This window comes from Calliopsis andreniformis, chromosome 8 (assembly GCF_051401765.1).
Source record: "Calliopsis andreniformis isolate RMS-2024a chromosome 8, iyCalAndr_principal, whole genome shotgun sequence".
NCBI lineage: Eukaryota > Metazoa > Arthropoda > Insecta > Hymenoptera > Andrenidae > Calliopsis > Calliopsis andreniformis.
This window is the reverse complement of record NC_135069.1, coordinates 10782425-10808572: the sequence shown is the minus strand read 5'-3', so window position 1 is coordinate 10808572 and position 26148 is coordinate 10782425. Positions and strand designations below refer to the sequence as shown.

The 26148-nt window shown below is 31.7% G+C and overlaps 1 protein-coding gene across 2 annotated transcripts in view; it reads right to left on the bottom strand.

The window, feature by feature from the left end:
* Window positions 1-26148, bottom strand: part of Gdap2 (ganglioside induced differentiation associated protein 2) — a 100694-nt gene that overhangs the window by 29101 nt on the left and 45445 nt on the right. Inside the window, exons 1-7 of one of the 2 annotated variants that reach the window (XM_076382905.1) lie at window positions 17772-17973; window positions 17506-17694; window positions 17291-17433; window positions 16722-16854; window positions 16534-16643; window positions 16210-16449; window positions 15910-16078 (exon numbers count right to left, since the gene is read on the bottom strand). In XM_076382905.1, coding sequence (XP_076239020.1) covers window positions 15910-16078; window positions 16210-16449; window positions 16534-16643; window positions 16722-16854; window positions 17291-17433; window positions 17506-17690 — 980 coding nt within the window. In that variant the 5' untranslated portion in view covers window positions 17691-17694; window positions 17772-17973. Of the gene's footprint in view, window positions 1-15909; window positions 16079-16209; window positions 16450-16533; window positions 16644-16721; window positions 16855-17290; window positions 17434-17505; window positions 17695-17771; window positions 17974-26148 lie in introns of those variants that run through there. The other variant, XM_076382904.1, reaches the window with a different exon arrangement.

Genomic DNA, 26148 nt, shown 5'->3' with positions numbered 1-26148 from the left:
ATGAAATAAATTGCGATATAGCATTCATTGTTAGCTTTTCTGCGTTAATTTCAAAATAATTATTTTACTTAGGTTCTATTCCATTAATCTACTTGCGATATCATTTTCAATCTGAAGAACCGTCTATTTTTAATTCATCTCTTAAGATCATACCATGAGAACAAAATTATGCAAATCTATTCAACACTGTTGGATTTATTTTGAATTCACTGCTGTATACATTGCTAATTTTAAACCATCATTATAACACGTTTTTAATCTTTTATAAGTCTGAAACTTTGTCTTTCCTTTTTTGAGAGGTGCACGTGCATTTATACACTACTAGAATGATTTTCAAAAAATATGGTACACATGTATGTATGTAGATAGGTGAAAATTCATTCAAAATTCTATTGAAATCCACAGCGAACTAACCACCTTAAAAAATATCTCTGAAAATTCCAAATGTTTCGACATGAGCTGACGTTTAACAAATTTGTGAAACGACCAAAACTATTCGACACATATTCCTTTTTATCGGTTGTTGTTCATGTTGAAGCTCCCAAAACTGACGCTTTGAAACACATTTTTGGAATATCTCGAAAATTGATACGTATAAGAAACAAAATATGTGTCGAATATCCCTGGCCACTCTGTAACCCTGCTGAACCCTGCAAAGGCTGGGGGTCGTTATGTTCTCTTGTCAGTTACAGAAATTTCGAGATTCGAGAAAAAATATAATTCTCAACGACATTGACTACCTAATAAGATCTCACACATTTTACAACCTAGAACTATAAATGTTCATCAGACCATAAAAATCTGTCTCTATATATGAAACTGTTACTAAAACCGGAAATGAAGACACGCAATAGCTAAATGTAGAACCTCATCGTGAATTTAAATGAAAAAATTCTGAGAGGTTATTTGAGAACATCTGTTCACTGATATACAGTATCTTAAAATAGCTGTATACACAGAAACGACGTTTATAAATGGTTACATATCTTGCCTGCATTTCTTGCAGGAATTGAACGTCTTTTCAGGAAATAGTTACCTAAGTGATAAGAATGAAAACTTTATGTTATATAAAAAAATAGCAAGAAATACTGGGCACGATAGAAGAAAGATCCTGATGAAGGTGAAACGAAAAAAGGAAACTGACGAAGCAGCAGAAAATAGGCAAACATTAACGTATGGATCAGGAATAACTGACTAATGATGATCTGATAAATGCTGTTATACTGAAATGTCTTTAGCTAGCTTTAGAATAATTTCTTAAAATTTTTGATGAAGTATTGAAGAACTGTTAAACTGATTTATGTGTGTGCAATTAACGAAGAAAATAACGAACTTTTTTGCTTTTTGTTTGAGTGAGTTCTTTGATCTTTCCATTTCTTGAAAATTAAAAATTTCATGAATTAATTTTGTGAATTCCATGGTCATTCATGCGTATGTTTTCAAAGAACTATTGAACTGATTCATATGTGTATAATTGACGAGGGAAAATAAATTATTTCGTGTTTGAGAGAGTTTTTTGATCTTTCCATATTTTCACAATTAAAAATTTATATATAATGCAAATATAACACGTATAAATAACGAAAGAAGCAATCTAAATATGCTCATGTTTCATTTCCTTACTGGTTGACCTTATTCTCAACTTCTTAGCTGAGTTAATAGGGACAGGAAATGATCACTTAATCAAGAACTTCGCCTATTAGATTAATTTCCAATAGAGTGATTAGTGGATTGTATAAACAACAATGATCATGAGCAATTCGCTGCCAAAGTTTTATTAACCAAAAAATTTCAAACTTCAACTAGAAAATAAGAAATTAACTATAATTGCCACACAATAAATATATATATGTATACTAATGTTCACTCTCACTATTGAGGCTTTTGTGAGTACATAGGGCGTGAATTTTCCCAAGATTTCGTTAGCATTGCACTAACTTCGTTAGGGAATCAAATGAAACGTCGACAGTATTCACATTATTGTAATAAAAAAATTATATTTTTCAGTAACCATTTAATGTTGGATTACTAAATTTGATATAACTGGTATTTTGGAATTTTATTCATTGCTAACTTATAATAAATGCACTTAATGAACACTCTACCTATTTTTATTGTACTGTACATGAAATTATGTGAAATAAAAGAGCACAATGAAAATATGTATTTGAAATCAAGTGAAGGGTATAATATGAGAAAATGTAGAAATGTTTATATTCCTGTGTCTTGGTAGGCTAACAATATGATTTATGCAACATCAATAGAAAGTTAAACTTTTAATAGCTTGTATCTTGAAAGCGAAGTTTCATATTATAAAGCAGTACAGAATACTTAAATTATATTCAATTTTGTCTCATTGTTGTAAAACTTTTACTATTCACACATATTTCAAGTAAATATTGCATTATGAATTAATATATTAATCGTAACATAAAATCAAGAAAAATTGTATAGAAAGATTCTTTTTATTTTTTATAAGCTTGCACTGATTTACGAGTTCATAACAAGTAAATATTGTATTCTGATACGACTTTCTTGCGTATCTTTAACTCAAGAAAAAAATGTGAAGCTGCATTTCGCATAGTGAAAATTTTAAATAAGTGTATCGAGTTTTAAATAATTTTTAAATGCTCATATTAATTATCATTTTGCGTTCTCATTAATTTAAAAAGTTATTTAAGAACAAGTTCCTTCAAATTATATGAACCGATTAAATTGTTCCAATAATGTTACCTATAGTTAAAATTTTAGTCATAAAATTAAGTTACGATTTATTACAAAAACAAAATTACAGATAACAGTCATCTTTTTCAGAACTCCCTCAATAACATATTTACACAAACCGTGTTCCAAACATTGATACTATCACGTTGCGTCACTGCAACAAACGTGCGATTTTGTACAAACATGCAAATTTCAATATAAATTTCGATATGATTACAAGGCGACAGTCCAACTTTCAATTTCTGTTTGATACCCATTTCGTGTAAATATGGCTACCTAAATTTCTAAATACTTCATAGGCACACCATAAAAGGCTGCTTAGAGATTCGAGAATTGTTAATTCATTAATAATACGGTTGACTGTGGTTAATCATTAAAGAAGCAAACTTTCTCGCTAAAACAAAGTCCTCTTCCACCCCGATATCGATTTTCCGTCGCATTTTTAACTTTTCCCTCCCAGAGAATTCGTCCAAGGCCACAGCGGCCACACAAGAAATGATACGCACTCGTTAACCGCACGCGAGCTCATTTATTTTTCAATCATGCTTCTATCGATATCGTAAACTTATTTTTCTGAGCACCGTGAACCAATTACCAACCTCGTGCTATTATCACGATTACCATTCAACATGTCCCAATGCATGTTGCGACTAATGAATACTAGTCGTAAATTCTACCGTCACGTACTGTGTTCGTTCTCTGATAATATTCGTAAATTTTGCTTACGTTTGATTGACTTGAAAATGAAGACAGCAGCATGCAACTTTCAGTACAGTCACTTTAATCAGTATCCATTTCTGCTTTTTGATCACTGTTTTTTGCCATTTTTACTTTTTAATATATAATATATACTGTTGGCTTACGTTGTACGAGTAATGTACACAAGTAAATGCAAAAGAAACAAAATGTTTTCATGTTATTTATAACCGACAGGAGTAATTAAAGTGTCAGAAAATGAGCACTCAAAGAGTTGCAGAGTTCAAACATTTTCAACTCTTGAAAACAAAATTCTGTTGTGTGGTTATGTATCCTTCAGAATAGTTAAGTATTGTATTGCATTTAAATCTTGTCTCATATAGCTTGATTTTAAATAATTGAAAGCAATAGATATCCAAAATGGCGTCAATGAAGATTAATAATTATTTTTCACATAACACGATTTGTTTCAGCTTTGAATCGTACACTATACGAATTTTCATCGTTCAAGGGAAGAAGTTTACATCAAATTAAATAACAAGTACACTGGTAAAGTAAGAGGACTAATCTGAACGAGGAATTATTTTATCCAGCTGATGCAATACCAAGGAAACAAAGTATAAAGACTCGTAGTCACAAATTCAAAAATTAAATATTTACTCTTGTCTCCATGTATCCGGTAGTTTGGAATTTCAATTATAACATATCTTGTATGGATAAGAGGTTCCTCGAGTGTTATTTAGATTCTTAAAAGTTTCTTAAGAATCCTGTGTGTATTATGTATGTATTAAATAAATTTCTTAAATAATAAACATTAGTTGTACCAGTAAAATATCTTTGACATTCTTTTGCAAAATCATGTAAAAATTGTTTTCAGACAAGTGAATTCAGGAAACTTGTAGTTACGAAAGCGCTATTCTTAGCATTTCTGTTTCTATTATTCTGCATAGTGCAAATTATAAATAAATTTAAGTGCAGTCAATTTATTTAACTATGGTGATGCAATTTTAGTCGTATGCTAGCAAAAATGTTTAATAGGAAGACTGGAGCTATCTGATTCGTTCTTGTCGCCAATCGATGGGTTTACTAATACCTACAATAATTGTAGTTTCATAGATATAATCAACCGTGCTGACTGTACACGTAAACTTTTAATTGGTACTATACATCTCCAAGTTGTCATTATTTTTTTAATTATTACTTGCTTTGACTGCTGTCATCCTCTTCGCGACAATATTGTGATGAAAGAAATAAAGAGGCAGAACTTACAAATTTTCATAAATGCATGACATGTCTCTCTCAAAGTGACACTGAAATTTATTTTAACATTGAAGCTTTTTTTAATTGTGAATGGGTTATCAATTCCAACAGAAATTTGGAGTAATGTTGCAATTACATATATGTATGGCCAAAAATTCTAAATCTCATTTTGAAAATTAGTAAGTAAGCTACTATTTCTAAAAAAAAACTCAACTATTTACGTATAATTGTTTGAACATGAACTGCAGACTTTTGTGTAGAGCAATAAAAGCTGTCCAAGTAGTTAAAATATGGGTCATTCCACGCGAAATCGGGCACGTTTCGGAGCAAGTTCTTGTAATTTGCTCAAATTTGAATATGTTGTAGTATTTAACGATATTTAAACGTACCCTAAAGGATTTTTCAAAATTTTGAAAATTGTCGATTTTACAGCTGTTTGAAGTTAAGTGCTACCTTTTTTTTAAAAAATTATAGCTATTGAACTAGTAAGCGGATGGAGATGAGCTTTACGGTGCTTATAGAGAAAACATTGAAGTTTGTAAAAGAAATTATTTCATTTAAAAAAACTTGTTTTTTAATCATCTTTTCTGCAATTATTTTAAACAAATGCAGGTTTTTAAGATGATGCGCGATTTTGAAAATCTGAAAAAAAAGGAGAATATAGTTTGATCCTTCCCCTTGATGGACAAACTTTCAAAAAGATGGACATTTTAAAATTGGCCCTGTGAAAATTGCCGAAAGTTGACGCTGCGTCGAGTCGCACTGCTGTGGCGGGCATGTCGTCGCTAGCAGCCTACTCGACTCCAGCGGACGAACGTGCGTTATTATTTAGAATCAAGTCGACTTCACCCAACATTACTCTACATTATCTCCGAGCATTTGCAAGGTTTAATGCAATCAATAAATATTGGTAACTCAATCTTCGTCTTATTCTTGAAAACATAAATATAATCTCTTAAATCCTAGCTTTCATTTCGAAGATTTTGGTATTAATGCAGAATGGCACTTTTTTGCAACTTCACATGGCAAAAATGAATGTGAACTTGTCAATAAGAATCATTGACAAAGAGTGAGTTACCAATATTTGCCGCCTTGATCGCAAATAATAACGCACGTTCGTCCGCTGGAGTCGAATAGGCTGCTAGCGACGACATGCCCGCCACAGCAGTGCGACTCGACGCAGCGTCAACTTTCGGCAATTTTCACAGGGCCAATTTTAAAATGTCCATCTTTTTGAAAGTTTGTCCATCAAGGGGAAGGATCAAACTATATTCTCCTTTTTTTTCAGATTTTCAAAATCGCGCATCATCTTAAAAACCTGCATTTGTTTAAAATAATTGCAGAAAAGATGATTAAAAAACAAGTTTTTTTAAATGAAATAATTTCTTTTACAAACTTCAATGTTTTCTCTATAAGCACCGTAAAGCTCATCTCCATCCGCTTACTAGTTCAATAGCTATAATTTTTTAAAAAAAAGGTAGCACTTAACTTCAAACAGCTGTAAAATCGACAATTTTCAAAATTTTGAAAAATCCTTTAGGGTACGTTTAAATATCGTTAAATACTACAACATATTCAAATTTGAGCAAATTACAAGAACTTGCTCCGAAACGTGCCCGATTTCGCGTGGAATGACCCATATGGAAAATATGTATTAGAAATTTAACCCAAAAAGAACTGGTTTAACTGAACCGTGCAGAATAAGTATTCAATTGTGCAACTAATACGTAGATATAATCAGATACATTTATTATTTAAGAAAGCTTGAAAAAAATCCTGGAATACCTGAATTCAAACGAATAAGTAGTATTTTTTTTAAAGTTACTGATAAATCATAGTAAATGTTATTTAAAATTATAGACGATAATCACAATTATAAATATTTCGTTCAAACCGAGTCACAAAAATTTTATTTTATCGAATTAAAATCCTTTAGATAGATATTCTAAAGTGGACATTATTCAAGCATATAATAATTCTTAGAATAAACTTTTATCTAGTGATTCCTTATATCAATATATTAAACCCTTAAATTACTCAAATAGTCTGAGACGTTAATTTATAAGTATAAGTAGTTCACTGTCTTCCAAATAGTTCAAAGTTTCGATTTGAGTAGCTTAAATGCAAGCAAGCTATTCAAACATTCAAACACTGCTTACATTATTCAAAAGGTTTGAAGTCTTTCAAGCTCACTCGAGTAATCAACTTGCTTGAATATTCGAATGCCTACAAAGGAAGATAGTGATGCAAATGAAAGCTTTGTGAACGGGCTCAGACTCAAATCATAGGCTCCAATGTGTAACAAAAAACTGTAGACTAAAAAACGTGAAAAATCTAGTTCTAAAATTGTCCTTTATCATTTATTTATGTTTCCATATAAAAAGAGAAGATCAAAAATTGATTAAAAAAGAAAATCAACCTTAAATAAGGTTTTAAACATTTTATTTATGAATCTCTGATACTCGACACTAATTGGTTGGTTTTCACTTGCTAGTAATTCACTAATTATTCAATGTCTTTGAAGACATAATTTAAAAGGTAATGTTTAAATACATTTCTCGTAAAAATTCTCGAAGAAATATCCTTATAATATATTTTGGTTATTTTCATCAGCACCTAGAACTTGTAGTTGGTCTCATTCCTCCAGATTGAAACTTCCCCTTTTCAGCTTAGCTGGAATATTCGAGCTGTACTTATTTCAGCATATTTTTCAAGCTATTTTGGCACCATTAGTAAGAAAAAGTATAACATTTACTGAAAGTAGGTTGCTTCGAACTAATAGAAGACGCCTATAGGCCGCTGAGAAATAAAGCTTCTCAAATGTAGCGGCTTACATTTAATGAGTCTTTAGCAGTTTACAGAACTCGTTAAGCTAAAACTATCAATACTCTCTTTGAGGACATATAGCCAATGTTTTGCAAGATATTGAGAATGCAAATTACTCTGAGCATCTTACTTCTTTTAAAGATTCAGTGTTTTGGATATTTTCAAATTATCAAATATTAAAATTGTTAAATTACTAAATTATTAATCATTCAAATATTCAAATGTATCAAGAAAATAATATACACAAAGCAATTTTGATTTTCAATATATTATAAACAAAGATTTAGCAAAAAGTGAGCGTCACACTTGTGCAACACTCCTAGCAAAACACAAACACGTTTTTGAGTTCGATTCATTTGCGACATGCTTTCAATCTCGTAAATGCCAAAAAACAGAGGAAATGTAAGTGAATGAGAATAACTGAATAGCCGCAAGAAACAATGCAGAATTTTTTTCACGGCAAGTTGCCATCCACGAGGAACAAATAAAGCGTAAAACTCTGTCTTTCTGCAAATCATTTCAGAAAAACAGATCCCACTTTTCTTCTATCCTGCGCAGATGTGGCAATTACGTTAAAAGAGCAGAGTGTAAACACATAAGGAGATAGAATAAGATAGAGTATTGCATTTGAACCATCTTTCACAACTGACGTTTCGTCACGTGGACAATGACGATCGTTTCTTGTCGATTTTTATTCCCGCTTATTTGATTTTATTTTCTCTGTTCGTCACTTTATATGGCAAAATAAAAGTCAAAACTGATTTCGCGTATTTTTACATTCCCAATTCTAGTAATTAAACTGCGAATATTTATTCAATTTTCTATTTCCATAAATAGGATTTGAGAAGTGCAATCTAATTAGAGATTTGTTTTTTCCTCTAAATTCTATAAAGTGTATTTAACTTTCGATATTTTATAGAATTTTGTGCATTATACGAACTCTGTATGTTTTTGCATATTGAAATTTCCCATAAATGCATAAAGACCCGCAGTATATTTATAATATCACAGAGAGGAAAATATTACTATCGATCAAATTTTGACACCCCCATCTGCCACATATTGAGTTCTTTTGAATCCAAAAATACTAAAAAACCAATGATTAAATTCACATTGTGGAAAAATACAGCTAGTAAAAAAATTTGACTAATAGCAAAAAATGTTTTCTGAAGTACCTCCCTTCCACCTTCGAAAATAAGAAATGCTGAGTTCTGATAAAATTTAAAAATTCTAAAAAAATCTAAAATTCTCACAATAAAGTAGTTGTTTGGTTTAGAGACAGTATTTCAACCACGTTGTCTAGTTTCAAGAATTGGGAAAGCGACGAGGCTTCGTCGTATTGTAGGAACTGATTGTACATGAAGTAAATACTGTTAGCATTACGATTAGAGTCCTACGATGTAACTTTCTTTAATACCTTTCAAATGATACTAATAGACAGAGGCGCCATAATGATCTTACATTCAACAAAGAAGATCACGTTGTTAGCAGGTGAAGTTACCATGTACATAGGACACTGAATCAGCAGGTTTTTAAAGACTAATCTATACGCTTTTTATCGACTAATACGTTGGAATAAATCATACGAAATTATGTATTAAATCACCGCTCAAAAATAATAGTATTTCTCTAACTGTTATGCTAGGTCTTTATAACGTGAAATTAATTGTTTATACATATATTACATTATTTGTTCACGTGTACTTGCGTAAATGCTTGTCCAGCAAAATTAAGGTTCATTAAACATAATATATCAAGCATAAAATACGCTTCGTGAAACAGATTATAAAAATTCAGTGAACTTGAAAAAATGAAGAATTTAAAAATAAATAATCCTTGCTACGTATTCATAGAATGTTAAGTATCATGTAAACACAAAATTCATGTTTGTTTTCTCAAAGATGATATAGTTCAAGGTTGAAGATTTTGAAAAACGTAAATCTGTATCTATGGGACTATTTATAGCAGCTAATATAAGAAATTTCTAATTTCGTTATACATTTGAAGAATGAGTTATATACATGCAAGTTCTATAATTAAATCGTTCAAGTGATAGATAATATATGGAATTATTCAGCTACTAATACTTTAGAAGCAGAGATAACAGTAAAAAATATCATTACGATAGAAACCTATGATGTCAACAAATCAATGCAGTAAACAATACATTTTAAGTCTTCAAATTTCGTTAAACGATTAAATCACTTCAGTAAATAATCCATCAATGACTCGTTTAGCTCTAATTGAGTACAGTCTTAATAATCCCCAATCGAAACGCTTAAAAGCCTACGCCTACAATCCCCAGATGCAAAATATGTCAATCAACACAAAATATTTCTTCCCATTTCAATAAAGAATCTCCTTCAAAATCTATTTCTTGGACCATGACCAAATCAGTATTACCGAAGCGAGAAATGAAAAACAAGACTGGGCGTTGTACCAAAAACAATGTTGATGTCTATCAGGAAACGATCGAAGATCCCAAACTCCATGCTCGAACCTAGCCTAGATTCGGATTATCTGCAACCCTTCTAAACTTCTAATCCCCTTAATCTTCCATCAAAAGTCTATCCTCGAGATCAAGAGAGCCCCAAAGTACGTGTTCAATCTCGCAACGAAAATCGTGCCTTCACAGTCTTGGAGCATTTACGTAATACTGAAAACTCAGCTCGAGCGACAGTAAACAGTTCCTTAATCCACGAAGCGTCGCTGTGAGAAATCCCTCCAAACGCAAAAAAAGAAATCAGTTTCGATACGTACCGGTCCTCGTCCTCGATCACATCCACCATGTCGATCATGACCATTTTGACAACGTGTACCCTAGCGTTCAACTGTTAAAACAGGACGCTCCGAAAATCACGATTACAACTGTCTCAACAACACCAATCAGACAGCTCTATTCCTTCAATCGAGCAAGCAGTCTTAGCCAACATCGGTTCACAGTTCAAACACGAGGAAAACGAACTGGCTTAAACTCCTAAGGTCTTTGACGCGAGGATGGTCGCGATGGAAGGACTCAGCTCGATCAACCGCGAGATGAGACCCCGAAAGGAGGAAAGCCGAGATCCACCGCGCGAAACTGTATCGAAGGAGCGACGAACACGACGAGCCTTCGCGAGCAGTCGCAACACACTGAGCTGGTTGAAGAGGAAAGACGAGGCTATGAAGTGGACGACGGAGCGCGTCTTCGGCGGCTTCGTGGGCGCGCGCCTTCGCCGGCTGCGTCACGGCGCCTGCTCGGCTTAGGGTACTGTGTTCGATGAGTAAAAAACCACCCACCACCCGCGGGGTAGGGGTGTGATTTGTGGACCGGTTATTACGTACGATTTCAAGTCGTCGTCTAATTGCAGGAATATATCGTTCAGCCACCGTAAAAGGATCGATAAAGCGTAGTTTTCAGTCGGAGCGAGTACGTAAACTCATGCTACAGAATTCCGCGGATCGATAGATGCGTAATGCCGCGTTTGACGCTGCGATGTTTGGAACTGAAGCCGTTTTCGGAATTTCCTCTCCGATGACGGTTCGAGTTTCGTTTATTGGCTTATGGGAAGCCAGAAATGAATGAAATTTCAGTGGACTTGGAAGAATGAGCGAACTTTTTGCGAGGGGGTGAGTTTTTAGACGAATGGGACTGAGAATGATTTTTGTTCAAATGGAATGTTCGACTGAATAGAATTTATTTGAATAGATGAATATTTATTCAGAACGATTTGAATAATGCTTATCTTTATTCATAGCGTTATTTAGATAATTCTGAAATAGTTATTCGAATGGATAGTAATAAATTGATAGAATATTTTATTACGTATAATGAATAATTATTATTGAAATGAAATAAGCGAATAATTAGATTTTGTTCAGATAATTATCTCCAAAGAAATTAATTTTAATGAAATAAATACACTTTTGATTGTAAGTTCACAAAACATTCCTTGAAAACGTTGTAGAGAAAAAAGACAAAATATCAGATATAATTTAAAGCTCTGTATTGGGTAAATTATTTGATTTTATTAAGTGCTATTTTCAGATATACTGCACCTTATTTTTTAACAAAAAAATCACTCTTCGTAATACTATTTTCTTTGTTTATTCAATATTTATAAAAAATGTTATGTTGTGTATTAAATACTTTGTGTGTGTGCCAAAATAGATGTAATCACTAAGCTCTCCTTAAAATTGAGATTGTTTCTTTTACTTCATTTATTGATATTAATTTCTTTTAACTTAGATAACTTTAATAATTCAAATCAATAAATAAGATTCTTGTGTACAATAAGCTTGTACTCTTTTTTAATAAAGAATCCTTTGAATTGATAAAACGATAAATAGTAAGTATTTTTAAAAAATATAATTCTTAGAATGAGCCCCTTCTTTTTAGCTTTATTAATATAATATTTCTTAAACGCATATATACGCCTTTAAAATTTGATTTTGTAAATCACTAATAGAAACAGATCAATAATAAATTTACGTAGATTGAATCAGGCAATAAGAATATTGTATTTAATCTCCAATTTGCAAAAATATAATAAAAATATATTCCACTTAGTGAATTTTGAAAAATAAATAAGATTTGTTTGATTTTTCATAGCTCCAAAAATTTGTAAAGTACCATATGTTGCATTTCATGAATAAATATTTTGGGAAAGAGTTATTTTTCTGTTAATTCTATGCAATTTGTTATAAATTATATAAATAGTACAGCAACAATAGATTTTGTTTCCAATAGATTTAGGAATTCTAAGCCGAAAACACTGTGAATGAGCATAACTAATGCTAGAATAAACAGAATTGACTCGTGTTATTATTTGAAACTGCAGAACAGTTGATTATTATTATCCTAGAATACACAGAAAGTGACTTCAGATTCCTTTTTAGTATGGAATTCCGCGGAATCTGAGTGCGTAGTACTCTACGCAATTTGGAGTTAGGGCTATTTTTGCATAGATTCTGGCGCTAACTTCAGCGGTGATTAATTACGAAAATATTATTAGAATTATCGCTAAAATTGATTGGAACATATTTCTAAATATATGTAAACAATAGTAAACATATCGATATCTTCTTAAATGTACACTCATTGTAAGAATAACTTAGATGTTGTTAATTCATGCCATATGGACGTCTATATAATTAACTGTGAATAGTAATTGCCGTGTTATTACAGCAATTATTGCAGTTATTACTACATATTATAAAATCTTAATGTAACATTGTATATAATCTTCTTTTTCATAATCGTTAAATTAAGCAGTCGTCCGCAAAAAATTTAGAAAATGTCTGAATTAAATTGTTCTGCAATCAATTGATTTTATATAAGCACTTTTTTGCCACTTTAACACCAAACGTTACGCTTTCACATTTCAGTACTGCAGTTTTATGCGTTGTACAGCTGCAAGTCAAGTGTTACGATTGATCATTATTTCAAAAGAATTAGAACACAGTCAAAATTGCGTCACTGTCTATTGCAATTGTCAAGAAACATTGAGAGCAATTGAAATGTACTGTATTGCGTTATTAATACTCGATCGTTCAATTTCTACTTTCATATTCGATAACAGTAAGCAAGAACAATTTTCTTTCTTTAAGCCAATTTAAATCATTAGTTTCAAGATTACATACAAGTCAGCTCATGTAGGACGAATGATAAATAAGGAGTCATTTGTTACTGGCAACTAATGCAACCATTTCAAGCCACGTTTCAACGAAATGAAAACAGAAGGTTTAATTTCCCAGAATATGTCGCTGCTCCAAAAATTACCCAGGAAGTTATGGTATGCGAGGATTAATCATCGATCGCATACAAAACTGTATTAATTTAGGCTTCCTCTGAATTTGCAACACATCACAAGTGATTTAAAACTCTGAGGCCGGAAATACAATTCTGTTATTTCATCGGAGGAATCTTAGGTCATTGAAAACATTTTTAACAAGCATAGCATAACATCGACCTACACTTATGCTATTCTCAGAAAGTCATCTATTCTGAAAGACCTTGCTAAAAATGACTAGTAGTATGGCAATATTATTTTCGATAGAAGCTTAGAAAATTTTGAAGAAATTGTTCAAGTATATTCATTAAACCAAAGCAAGAACAGTTACTTCTATAATTACGGTCCCATTGAAACAGTAATTTCCACGATGGCTAAGACTGATTTTCAATGGCGGGCATACATCGAGCCTCAAACATGTTACGTGCCGACTGTGTCCATGATTTCGCGACCGTGGCCTCGATTAAAGTAGATTCAAGGCACTCCTTCGACAAAATAACCAATCCAGTACACTCCTTCCTCGAAATTACGAATTTAAGGCGCGCCTTTAATCGCAAGGAAAACCATCAAATATTAAACATTTCCCAGAAACTTACATTTTACGTTCCAAATGAAAAAACTGAATTTTTTTAAAATTTAGAACTAAATTTGCGATTAGGGATGTAATCGATATTAAGATAAACAAAATTTAAAACAAAATTTGTGACTGAAGACGTTCTCGATATTAAAGTAAATAAAATGTCTGCAACTGGAAATGTAGAAACATTAAAAATATGACCCAATGGCTACATATTTGATAAATGTAACAATTTAAGAATTTCCATTCGCCATATAATATAATAGAAAATTGTTATTTGTGGTACCGTATGGTCCGTCGTGAACGTATCATAATGATTAAGCTAATGTTTATCGCTACACTCTTGCGTAAAATGAAGTACGCACACATGGTAGGCGCATGAACGTTTTAAGAAATGATTAATTGTGTTTATGGATAGCGTGTTTTTTTCTCTTGGATCACGCTGTTTTTTAAAACTATTAAATCCATTTCACGGTGTAACTCATCCAATTTAAGCCTGATTTCTTCACGATAAAATGTTGACGTCATAGAATCTTAATTTTTCAGGCCTTATCTTATTTAGCACTGTAATCATCTGCGTGATTTATTTCGCGATGACGTAAAGAAAGACACTTTATTCACGTGATCACTCACGGTATTTTAGCGAAACTGACTAAAGTACACCTTAAGAGCCAAAGTAATTGCTTTCTAAATGCTGCGTAACTCTTTTACCTGCGTTTCAGTGTTTTTGAAAAAGTAGGAGACAATTTGTAGTCAGTAACAATGATGCATGATCAGTGTTCTAATGTATCAAGAAAGACTCCAGAAAAATTCAAGAAAGACCAAAATATGAGTAATTTGTCCTTTCAAGAAAGGACAGAAATGTACTTTGTATAACTGCGAATTTCATAATTTAAAGAATAGTGTTAAATTTTGTAGGAAATGGTTACTTTAAGAGCTAATGTCAAACTTTTTACAGTAATCTTGCGTTAAAAGATATTCCACAGTAGAATGATTCGTTTCAGTGAACTTAAAAAATTATGAACTTAATAATTATGAATCCATGTGTAGGAATACATAATTAGTTAAAAATAAAAAATAATTTTACAATCTTGTAATTTTCAAATGTTTCAAATTTAAAATCACAATCCATTCCAATTTAATTATTTGTACATTGTAATTTCGAATTTCGTGAAAGTTTATAGAATTTGAATTTGTTTCCTTGTCTTATAAAGTCGCATAAACTCCATGTTTATTAGCGATTATAATGAATTCTAGATTAAAAAATTGTACTGTTTTTTATTGTCTATCCTATTCTATAGAAATATGAAAACGCCAGGTAATATGCAACCCGTGTAGCATACTTGTCAATTATGTGTGTTTGCACTCCAAGAACGAACCAGCTATAGGTATCTCATATCTCAGAAGGAAAGAATTAACTTATCAGTGGTATCGCATCTTACCGAATGAAACATTCATGTAGCGAAAGTCGGTATGAAAGAAATCTACGGTCGACAAAATTAGATTGTAAAACTGCATTACTCATTTGTAGCACATAATTGTCTAGCAAATTTTACGTAAGTTTTAATTATATTGATAACAAATTAGCAAAGAGTAAGTTTGGTTTAGCCAAGAAACATCTAAGTTTACAGTATTCATAAAACCTATCCAAAGTCGTTTTAGTTAGACTATGACTAATATTTAGTCGTTTAGACGTTTAATGATTCTAATTCTTGTTTTCAGTCTTCGACGATACATGGATATTTATCATTAGATAAATTTGTTCTTTATGAATCATAAAATAAGTTAGCACGCCCTTGATGAATGAAATTGTGCGTAGTATATGATAGAAATGTTTGCGCCCACAAATAGCACTGTTTACGCATGAGTAGTTGAAAATAGTATTATGACGCGCGAAAGTCATGTTAATTCTGTATGAAACTGCGTTGGTGACATTGAATGAATGGAATATTTCGAACAAACGTCAGCTGTCTTGGCGAATACATACAAAAATCTACTTGATTGAAATAAACGCGCAATCCCGATACGGAAATTAAAAAAGAAACTGAAAAATACCTTTCTTTCTGTTGCATTTGTTTCAGCATAATATCCGCGAGTGGGTCTGCAGGTGGTCTTTCTCCGAGAAGTCTCTGTCGATCTAAATCACCCTGCATCTGTGCGAATGCATGTTCACCAATGTTCACGGATGTCTCTAATTGTGTAGATAATTCTACGCTCTCATCACCTATCACAGAAAAAGATAACCTAAATGACTACCACTCATTTCGATTCTTTAATGTTTTGAATGTGGCTTCATATGTATTTTACGCAAACTAATATTTACAATATGAAATTAATATTATTTCATGTTATTACCGTGTAGAGCATGCTGAGGATTGTCAATAATTCTAATCTGTCGATCGGGAAGGAGAGGTTCTCCATCCATTCCACCTATGTCATTTGGTAGTTGCCAACAAGCGTTATCTTGCTCTGCCAAATTTCGCGGGAAATACAGTGGAAGAAGAACTTCATAAATTCCGAGATCACATGGTTCCAGAACAAATACAATGCATGTTATAGAATCTCCATATTGTTCTAAAAATCTTCTTATTGTTCCTGTTAGAAGAAAAAACAAGTTAATCACCATGGATTTTTTAAAACATTAGAACAATTTGAAAGTGTTATTTATTATATACTTACTGAGAGCAATATGTGCTCCAGCATCAGGAGGATAATTTCTTCGTACTGAATTAATTACTGGTAATGCAACTGTACGTAAACCAAGCTCTCTTGCTTTTTGTAAAACATTTCTATGACAAATGAAAAAGGTCATATAATATATATTATAATATGTATACAAAAAATTCATATTTAAACAAAAATGTTACCTGTAACAACAATGTAACGTATTTTGAGCTGCTGTTTGGTATTTCACATTATATACTGGTCCAACAGTATGGATAATGAAGCGTGCAGGTAATCCATGGCCTTGTGTCACTCTCACCTCACCAGTTTTACATTCTACAAATCATTATTATTATAAAATAAAAAATATATAGCATATTTAAGTGAGCTTAACATGTTAAATGCTAAAAATATAGGTTATTCCATAAGTAATACTGTTTCCTGATTTACATTTTAATTCAGAATAGTATGAATCCTTTGAAAGAGAGACACAAAAATTATCTGATAAATAGGAAATGATGGTAGAATATAATATTCGATAGAGTTGTAACTAAAAATAACAGTATGCATTAATTACTTCACGAATAAAATGATTTTCAGAAACAGTATTCATGGGATGATATAATACATATGCTTTGTCACCATATCTATTACAAATAATACTTTTATTGCTTAAAACATTAAACTACAAGAATAAGAAAAGTCATAGTATAACGCAAATCTTATAATTCAGAACCTACTACAGTTGCTCACTCATATATTGAATGATTACCTTTTATTTCATTAAATATTTCCATCTTGAGTGCTGATCCAGCACCAGCAAATATTTTTTGGCACATAGGACTGTTATCATCCATTGTTTCATTGGTAGAATTTACTACTGCATCTACTTGTAAAACGGAAATATCTCCAGTCCTGAAACAAAACACTGTTATAACATTCCGTAAACTAAATATGTAATTCCATTTACTATTAGTTTATATCTACCATAGCGCAAGCTTGTTGTTGAGCGCTGGTTGACATGGAAAAGGACTTATCGTGTGATGTGATGGCTCTCCAATGGAATTGGAATAGTCCGTGAATCTGTGTTGGACAGGGAAGTCGGACCATCTTTTTAATGTGCCCGTCTCCACCACGTCCTGGGCAACACCCAAGGGTTCCATGAGCCTCATTCAGCTGAAACAAGAGTTTCCTGTTATTCACAATCATGTAATATTTATATAATAAAAGATAGTTATAATTTTGTGTCATACATTTTCCTTAATAACTGTTATTCATATAGATTTTGTTCCCTATATTTCACAGATGTAGAAAATAAACATGACTTATTTACACTTCTTAGCTAAACATTTGTACAAATATTGTTTCCCAAGCACCCAGTAATTCTAACCTCATTTTTCTGTCAACTAATACTCAAAACGATTCGAAATAAATTTTGTATAAGTTTTTCAAAACATTCACAAAGCCTTTCATTCCCGTCTCCACTATCTTTCCACATCATTCGTTCGAATCCACTTTGTTATTCTGTCACAGGAAATGTCATCTATCAAATGTCACGCATGCGCCACGCACGACACAATACCGCGAAATTCAAATTGCATTCAACGTGTCATCCGTCACTACATATTGAAATGACATAAGATGGATATTAATATCCTATTACATATATATGTGGAAGAATGTTGGCGTTAAAGAATGCCCTGGAAAGAACCTGAGACATGAAGGATAGTGAAAGAGCTTTAAACTGAAGACAAAATAGTTGCTGACACGAACTATCTCCAATATCACGGAAACCTAAAAATAAACAACTCCGTCGATAGAAATCTAGGTCACACCCCGGGCTAACGGGAACAGCGGGCGTCCAAGGACGCAACCCCGATCAGGAGTTACGAAAAACAATTTAATTCGTGGAGATCGTGTCGTCCTACGCGCATACAGTCACGTGCTGCACGTTAAGTCTAGTCTGTGTACGATCCACGTGCAAAGAACCGTGATCATGTTGGGTAGAATGTAGGCTTCCCTAATGGCAAGGAGACAGAGCTTGGCGCCGTCTGTCCTATCGCGAAACTTATATCCTGGCAACCCCACAAAGAGCGGGATCATTGGCCTCCCTATATTGGTTGAGCTGGTCCCTGAGAATCCTCTAAGGGCGGCTTCACGGTTACTGGGATTCAAAGCATAGGCAATATTTTTCTTTTATTCATTTATTATTTTTACTATATAGATTGTGGCCTAGGAAGCTTTGTTACGAATTTCTTTAAATTAAGGTCTAGCCGAAAATGAGCTTAATATAATCACAATTCTTTTAGTTATACATTTCGGGATAAAAGAATAGCACACATTAAAATGTTGCTAATTTTTATTTAAGTAAGCATTGTAATTGTCTTGTATGTGTACTTTTTTAGACTGTCTTTATAAACATGGTAAAATGAAAGAAAATTAGATCTTGTCAACCTATTTATTATGTTATTCAAAAAACTGAATTATGAACCAAGTTTTGTGGGACAAAATAATAGCACTTTTAATTAAAGACTTGAAATATATTCAAAGACAATTGATGGTATTTGATGTTCAATACTTCATGATATCTTCTTTACATTTAATAACTGTAGTATTGGTTTCTTCTTGTATCGAGATTCCTGAATTCAAACCGTCAAGTTAATTAGTATCATTATGGTTTAAGAAAGGAACAATACTTTTCAAAGTTTCTTCCTTCAAAGAGGCTTCGTTTTCGAGTTATTAATTGTTGAGAAAATGCCTGAAGTACACTCTAAATATATCTAACTCGAGACTTATTTTACTGACTCCTCTGTGTCTATTTCAAAACTACATAATGCATGTTGACAGTAGAATAATCAATAAGTCTTCAATTATATACATTCACGTAAATTTTAAACGTTTTTTAGAAACGAATCTACAAATGCAATTTCATCTTACTTTAGTATGTAGAATTACTCCTTCGCAAATTCGAATTAAGTCTATGCAATCAATTTGTTACATTGATACTAGAGATATATTTCTACTTTATCGAAAATAAGAATAGTAAGAAAACGACAGAATAAACTACAGACCCAAGAAATATTAACAACGATGGGCTTGCATTGAGGGAATGTTGTATATTGCATAATTCATAATTGATATTAAAAAGTACCAATGGTCTTAATGAAAATAAATCTCTATTGAACTTCGGTTACAAATTTTTAATTATATGTAATTATAGTAAGCATAGGAAATATCATTCGAAACTATCACAAATTTTTCGTTAATTTGTCTAATTAATTTGATCAATCATAGATTTGATTTAATTGATGCTATTGATAAATACAATCGTATTACCTGATATTAAACAATATTTTTACGTAGATAATAGGATTTGAATTTGTATTAAAGAATGTATGTTAAATATCCCTCTTACTGCTTTCCATTACTAGACAATAATAAGCTGTATCTGTGCATAGGGGTCAGTATTCACTATTGCCTCATTTTATATGTTTTCGATAAATTCCGTTCACTTTCCTGGTTGATAATACCATATCAGCCACTTTCACAGATAACACAGATAAACATGAAAGACTGGCCAACTTTTATAAGTTGAACGTAATTCTGGCGGTTAGAAAGTTGTCAATTGAATTAACAGGCATTTTGATAACTACTTATGCCAGTTAAACTTTTAATGAGCCTTCAATGAAAATTCTATATTTTAATGAAAAGTCTTAGTAGACTGAAACAAGGCAGCTGAAATACATACATACATATGTACTACACTTTCTTAGATCGGCCAACTAGGAAGCCATCAGCTACTTGAACTTGATGCTTGTATCCAATGACCGATTTATATGTATATTACTGAATAGGAACTGTGTACACGTATTACTCTATATGAAAAATGAAATTTTTGTATTGTACGTCTAACGTTGCTCAGAGGATTTTTATTAGGTACACAAGATATTTTTGATAAAACTAAGACGAAATATTGCTGCTATTAAACTACTTTAAATTGGAATTTAGAATTACTAACTGAAAAATAACCAAGGACGGTTCCATCAAACCGATAAAAATGCGTTCATTCATGTAGAAATTACTGTTTTAATCGATATCATTTGTTGTGTCTTGTGTTTCATAGTGACATTTATTTTTCAATGAGTTTTTGCCAGTTTGCAAAATATGCTAAAACTCTCGTTTTGGAGTACATGCCAATAACTTACGGTATATTAATAATTGAATTTAATGTGTCTGTATTATGTTTCTGAACGATTGGTAGACTTAAAAATTAAAAAATTTTCAAATATTAAAATGTTTCAATTCCTTCATTTTCAAATTATTAGATATTGAAATGTTCAAATTATCTAGTATTCAAATTTTCAGATCTTCAAATATTTCATGAAATATTCTCGTAAAATTCTGACCTCATGCTCCTAAAATTAAATATTGGTGTATTCAATTTGATGAATCGTACAAAATGACAATTTATTTAAAAATGAATATACATATATCTGGGAAGCTTTCTTCGCTTGAAATTTCGTGAAAAAAGCTGTAGTCTCCTTGTCAATAACTAGAATAAAGTATTCAGTAATCGACATTGAGAGTAAAAGCTAGCAAATTATTTGTTTTCATAAAACTTGTATAATATACGTATAGCATGTATGTAGTATTATCGTTATTATATCGAATTTTTATAAACTTCAACCTCGAACCTTCATTTTAAGTTAAATTCGTAAAAAACTGTGAGAACTGGGTCAGTGTCGAATAGAAGGTATATTTCCCCATATAATTAGGATTAAATTAATACATTGTTCCTAAAAATGTCACCTTAACGAGCTAATAATACTGTAGCATAATTCTTTAACGATTTCGAGCAGTCCAGGTGCTTCGTACCGTAATAACCTGATGCAGTTGGACCCTCACAAATTCGCTTTGCTCGTCGCGAAAGGGGTTCCCGTTTTGATCTATTCCAAGCACAAAGGTAAAAGCAAGGTAATCGACTGTAAAGGAGCACCTCCACTTTTAACACCTCCGTCCTTGAAGTTGCAATCAAAATTGAATCTTATCCATCCTTTCGAATTTGCCAAAGTTTGCTCCTGTACAGTCTAACTTGGCAAACTTTGGACCTGTGTTATCCGAGAAATTGTATTCCCTGCTAACACTTCGCGCTAAACTTTACACCCTTTTTTATGGTTCGATGTGATATTAAACGACTGCAACAAACTTTCAAACGCAGGTTGCAGCTAAGTTCTCTGGAAAAGTTTTTCCTTTGTTGAGAAGCATTCTTCCTGTTGTTTTATTTTTTAAAGAATCAATTTCTATGGTTTCACTTGACCTTGCAGGAAGATAAAGCCCGTCTTCTGTTGCGGCCTACGTTAAGTAATTATTAATAAGAGCGGCTTCTCTTCAACCTTACGTTATTTTGCGTATTTCTCACTCTTCAATTACCATTTTTAAATGTGTGTTTCTTTGAATAAATCTTACAGGAACTTATCAGAAATCATTTATTTTTTATTGCATTTTCATAAAATTCCTTCTTTTTTATCTTTTTACTGAGCTCTGTCTTGATCTGGATTACAAAAGCTTATAAAGGTGAATTATGTTATGTGCAAAAGCGTTGTTCGCTGTCAAGGAGATACAGTTTCGTATCAGTTTACATACACTGCCGCTTATAGCTAATTAATTTTATTGTGGTATTCTATGTATATTCCAGGTTAACATGAATGTACCTTCTGATATTTCTTTGTTACAAAGATACATATAAACGGAACAGAATCTGTTCAAAGTTTATTTGAAGACTTTTAATTGGAACATAGTACTCATTAAAAGTTGCGACATCTTTTCCCTTTGTTATACTGTTCATATTTGTCTGAAAGCATACAGTATAATACTACTCGTCCCTATTCAGAGTTTCTTGATGTTTTAGGATGATAATAAAAATATCATATATAATACGATATTTTTCAATTAATGTATCATTACTAGGGTCATAATTTATACACTTTGTATTATTGAGGAACAAGTACTGATTAATACATTTTGTATCAATAATACGGGATGAAATACATCATTGAAACCACCTTAATAATTTCACCAATAATGCTTTTAAAGTAACATATTTGTATATAACTATAAATAATAGTAATTCGTATGTTTATGAACATTCTTAACAATTGTCTTAGTTAAAGATTACTATAGAAAAAGGATGACATAAAAGTTATTAATTATGATTATTGTAAACGTTCTATTAAATTCCGCCATAAGGTAGCCAAAACGTTAAATAACAAATTATTTTTTTACAACCAGTATTGTAAGTAATGTGTATTGAAATACCTTTTAATAACTTAGAAACAAATACTATTTAAATAAATGTACAATTAAATAATTTATATACATCTGTAAAGTTTATTCATATTTGCAATACTTGTATTATTAAATATTAGCAAGATTTTTTTCTATCGCGATATTTTCAAATGCAACGTCATTTAAATCATTTTTACTCATACATCATTTGACCAATACTTACGTTGTGCAAATTAATTTCATGTTATTAAATTTAAATGAAACTTATTTAAATAATGTCACATTAAGGATTTGGTAGTCATTTAAAAATCTAAACGATCGATTAGTAACACACATAACTTACAAAGGTTTATCGAAATATATGAAAATTTGAATTTTCAAGAGTGATTGACACCTCAAACAGCGGCCTCATCAATCTCGGCCGTCACTCGCCAGCTGCAGATTGCTTTGTCTTTCTTCATTTTAATTTACTCTCTTTGTCGACCTGTTCGATCCAGAAATTTAATAAATCATCGATTCTGATGCGTGAATTCTTCACTGAACATATTTTACTACCACAATATTTTCATACAGGGTGTTTCCGAATACATGTACGAGCGCGCAGGAGATGATTCTTTATAAAAAAAGATAAGAAAAAAAATGAAGAATAAAACTTTTGCGTTTCCGATTTAGTTTTCGAGATAATCGAGTTTGAAAATTCCATATTATACGAGATTACAGCTAAGATACGATTCACCCAGCGATCTATAATGTCTACCGTATTATAAACAATGTTTTATGACTTTTGGTATATTATTCAAATCATCAGTTCATAGTGAATACTCAGATTTCGTTAAGTTACCACGATGATGACTTACACAAATTGGGAATTATCCGAGTTTTGGGAGCCTGAAATGGAAATATGGAAATATGGGAATATGGGGCGAATGTCCAATCCAGATTATCTCGAAAACTAATCTAAAAACAAACAAATTTTATTCCTTATATTTTTCTTAATTTTTCATAAAGAAAAAGTTTCAGAAATTTTATGATGCGATTCTACATGCTAAAATAAGGCGAAAATGAAGATAGACGAAATTGCGTTTCAGCTTTCGCTTCCTCTAATACTATAGAGAAAAATAAATTGAGACTACGTTAAAGTGTTTATACAAAAATTTAATCCCGTAAAAATATTAAATATAACAACGTGATTACAATTTATTTAGATTTACAAATCGCGTATATAAATTTCGCTTTCTGGACCTGCAGACTCGTTATTGGCTCACAATTCGCACAACAAGCGTTGAATCCATAATTTATCCCTGGAATATGTGTTATGGAATTTATTATAATATTATTTAATAGTACTATATTCGTAATATCATTATATTAAAATATTAGTCTCACATATTACTACCAACTCATTTTACTTTTCGTCGTTACATCACCCTTCAAGAAACAAAGTACCATAAATCCCCTCGTATATTTTGAAATTGCAATTATTATAGAATTAGTAACTTTCTATGTTTTTGTGAAAAAAGCAGAAAATAAATTGAAGTGAACTTTACTTCAATATACGCGCGAAAAAACTTTCTATTGTGGCCAAACAGGAAATGTCTATTAAACAAAAGAACATTAAACGATAATGGCTATTCGTGGGTATTATTATCTTCATAATACTTAACTTTCATTGTTAAAAGTGTCAGTACTGTATGTAGATCAGAATCTTGGTGTCGCATATGTCTTCCTTATCTTATGTTCCTACCCTTTCCTCTATAATATTTAATTCAAAATAGTCCGACTCATGCCATTGAGACTTACAATACCAGCCGTGTACCTTATCATCAGTATCAACGACTGACAACCATTTATCAGCAGCATACATAGGAAGGTCATTCGCACAAACAGAAGGAAAAAGAAGGATGATCTGCGTGCATATATCCCGAGAATATTGAAGTTAACAACAGTTAGAATTATGATAATAATTAATGAATAATTTTAAATAAACACATTCACTCAAAACGATAAACTAAACTTGTGGTTTACAGAAATATGTTTTACTGTGGTCAAAACTTTTACAGAATTTATGAACTAGTTTGGATAATATATTATCTCTATTATTAATTATACTTAATTATAGCAAATACATATATTGAAAAGGTTTACATATTATTAAGTTATGAACACTGTTGTAATAAATAGTTTAAAGAGGTGATCATAAGAAATTAACGTTACAATAACTCTAATATTTCAATTTTTAATGTTTAAACGTAAGATATGTTACTTGACGCAAAATACATCGTATAATTGCAGCTTGTTTTTTTATTTTCTTAAGTTTGTGGATACTGTTATTGTACAAGTGTTTAAGGCTTGTATTTTAAGAAATACTAAATAATGTATGTATGTATAAATGAAGACTTAAGTGTTATTAAGCATAGATGTGTGTGCAGGTCCTTCTTTCATTGTTTTGATAATCGATCCTAAGAGACTATTCTATACTGTTCTAAACACTCTCTATACTTTATAAATCTATAAGATACATGAATAATGAGCTGTAAATGAACTTTTTGAAAGATTTGTATGAAGTCTTTGGATATCAAACCCCAAAAACGTATTCAGTTTAAAAGAATGATTAATAAACAGTATTGCTATATTATCCTAACGATCTTTTTTTTTTATATAATTTATTTATTTTAGGTTGCATCAATATCATAGGTTATTAACAACCACTATGATTTGTATGAGTTTACATTGTTAGCGTATTTCAACTTAATTCTATCTGTATCTTATCTTACTATAATTACATAAATTGGGAAGTATACATTGTTTGATCTTGTTTCTTTAATCAATCATATATTACGTTATCAATTTTATATTCTATTTCAAGCGAAATAAAGAAAAGTCTGCCACGAAAACCACCCCACTTCGTAGCTACTGAAGCTACCAAACGAATTTGACTTTCCTCCCCTTCGTTGCCAGTAGCGAGCTTCTCAGACGAGTTTTGTTTCATCTACCACCCACTCAAACCCCAGCCGCCTTCCTATTAAAGAACAAACGACCTCACACACGGCTCACCGGTCAATCGATGTTCCACATTCGAGCAAGGTGAACATTTGCGAGCTACTTCGTGTCCCGTTTCTCGCCCTGTGGGGTTTCCCAGTAAATGCTCCTTCATGCAATGAAAACTGAATACCCGTATACGAAGAGATAAGAATTATCATCGTGCATTAGTGTACGTCGCTTGTATTCTTCGCGAAAAACGAACCTAATGTACGTGAAGGCCCATTTTTTATTCTGTCGAATCGTGCAACTGTGTTAAATAAATACTGTGTCATGAATTAAATATTTATGCAATTAAATGGCAAC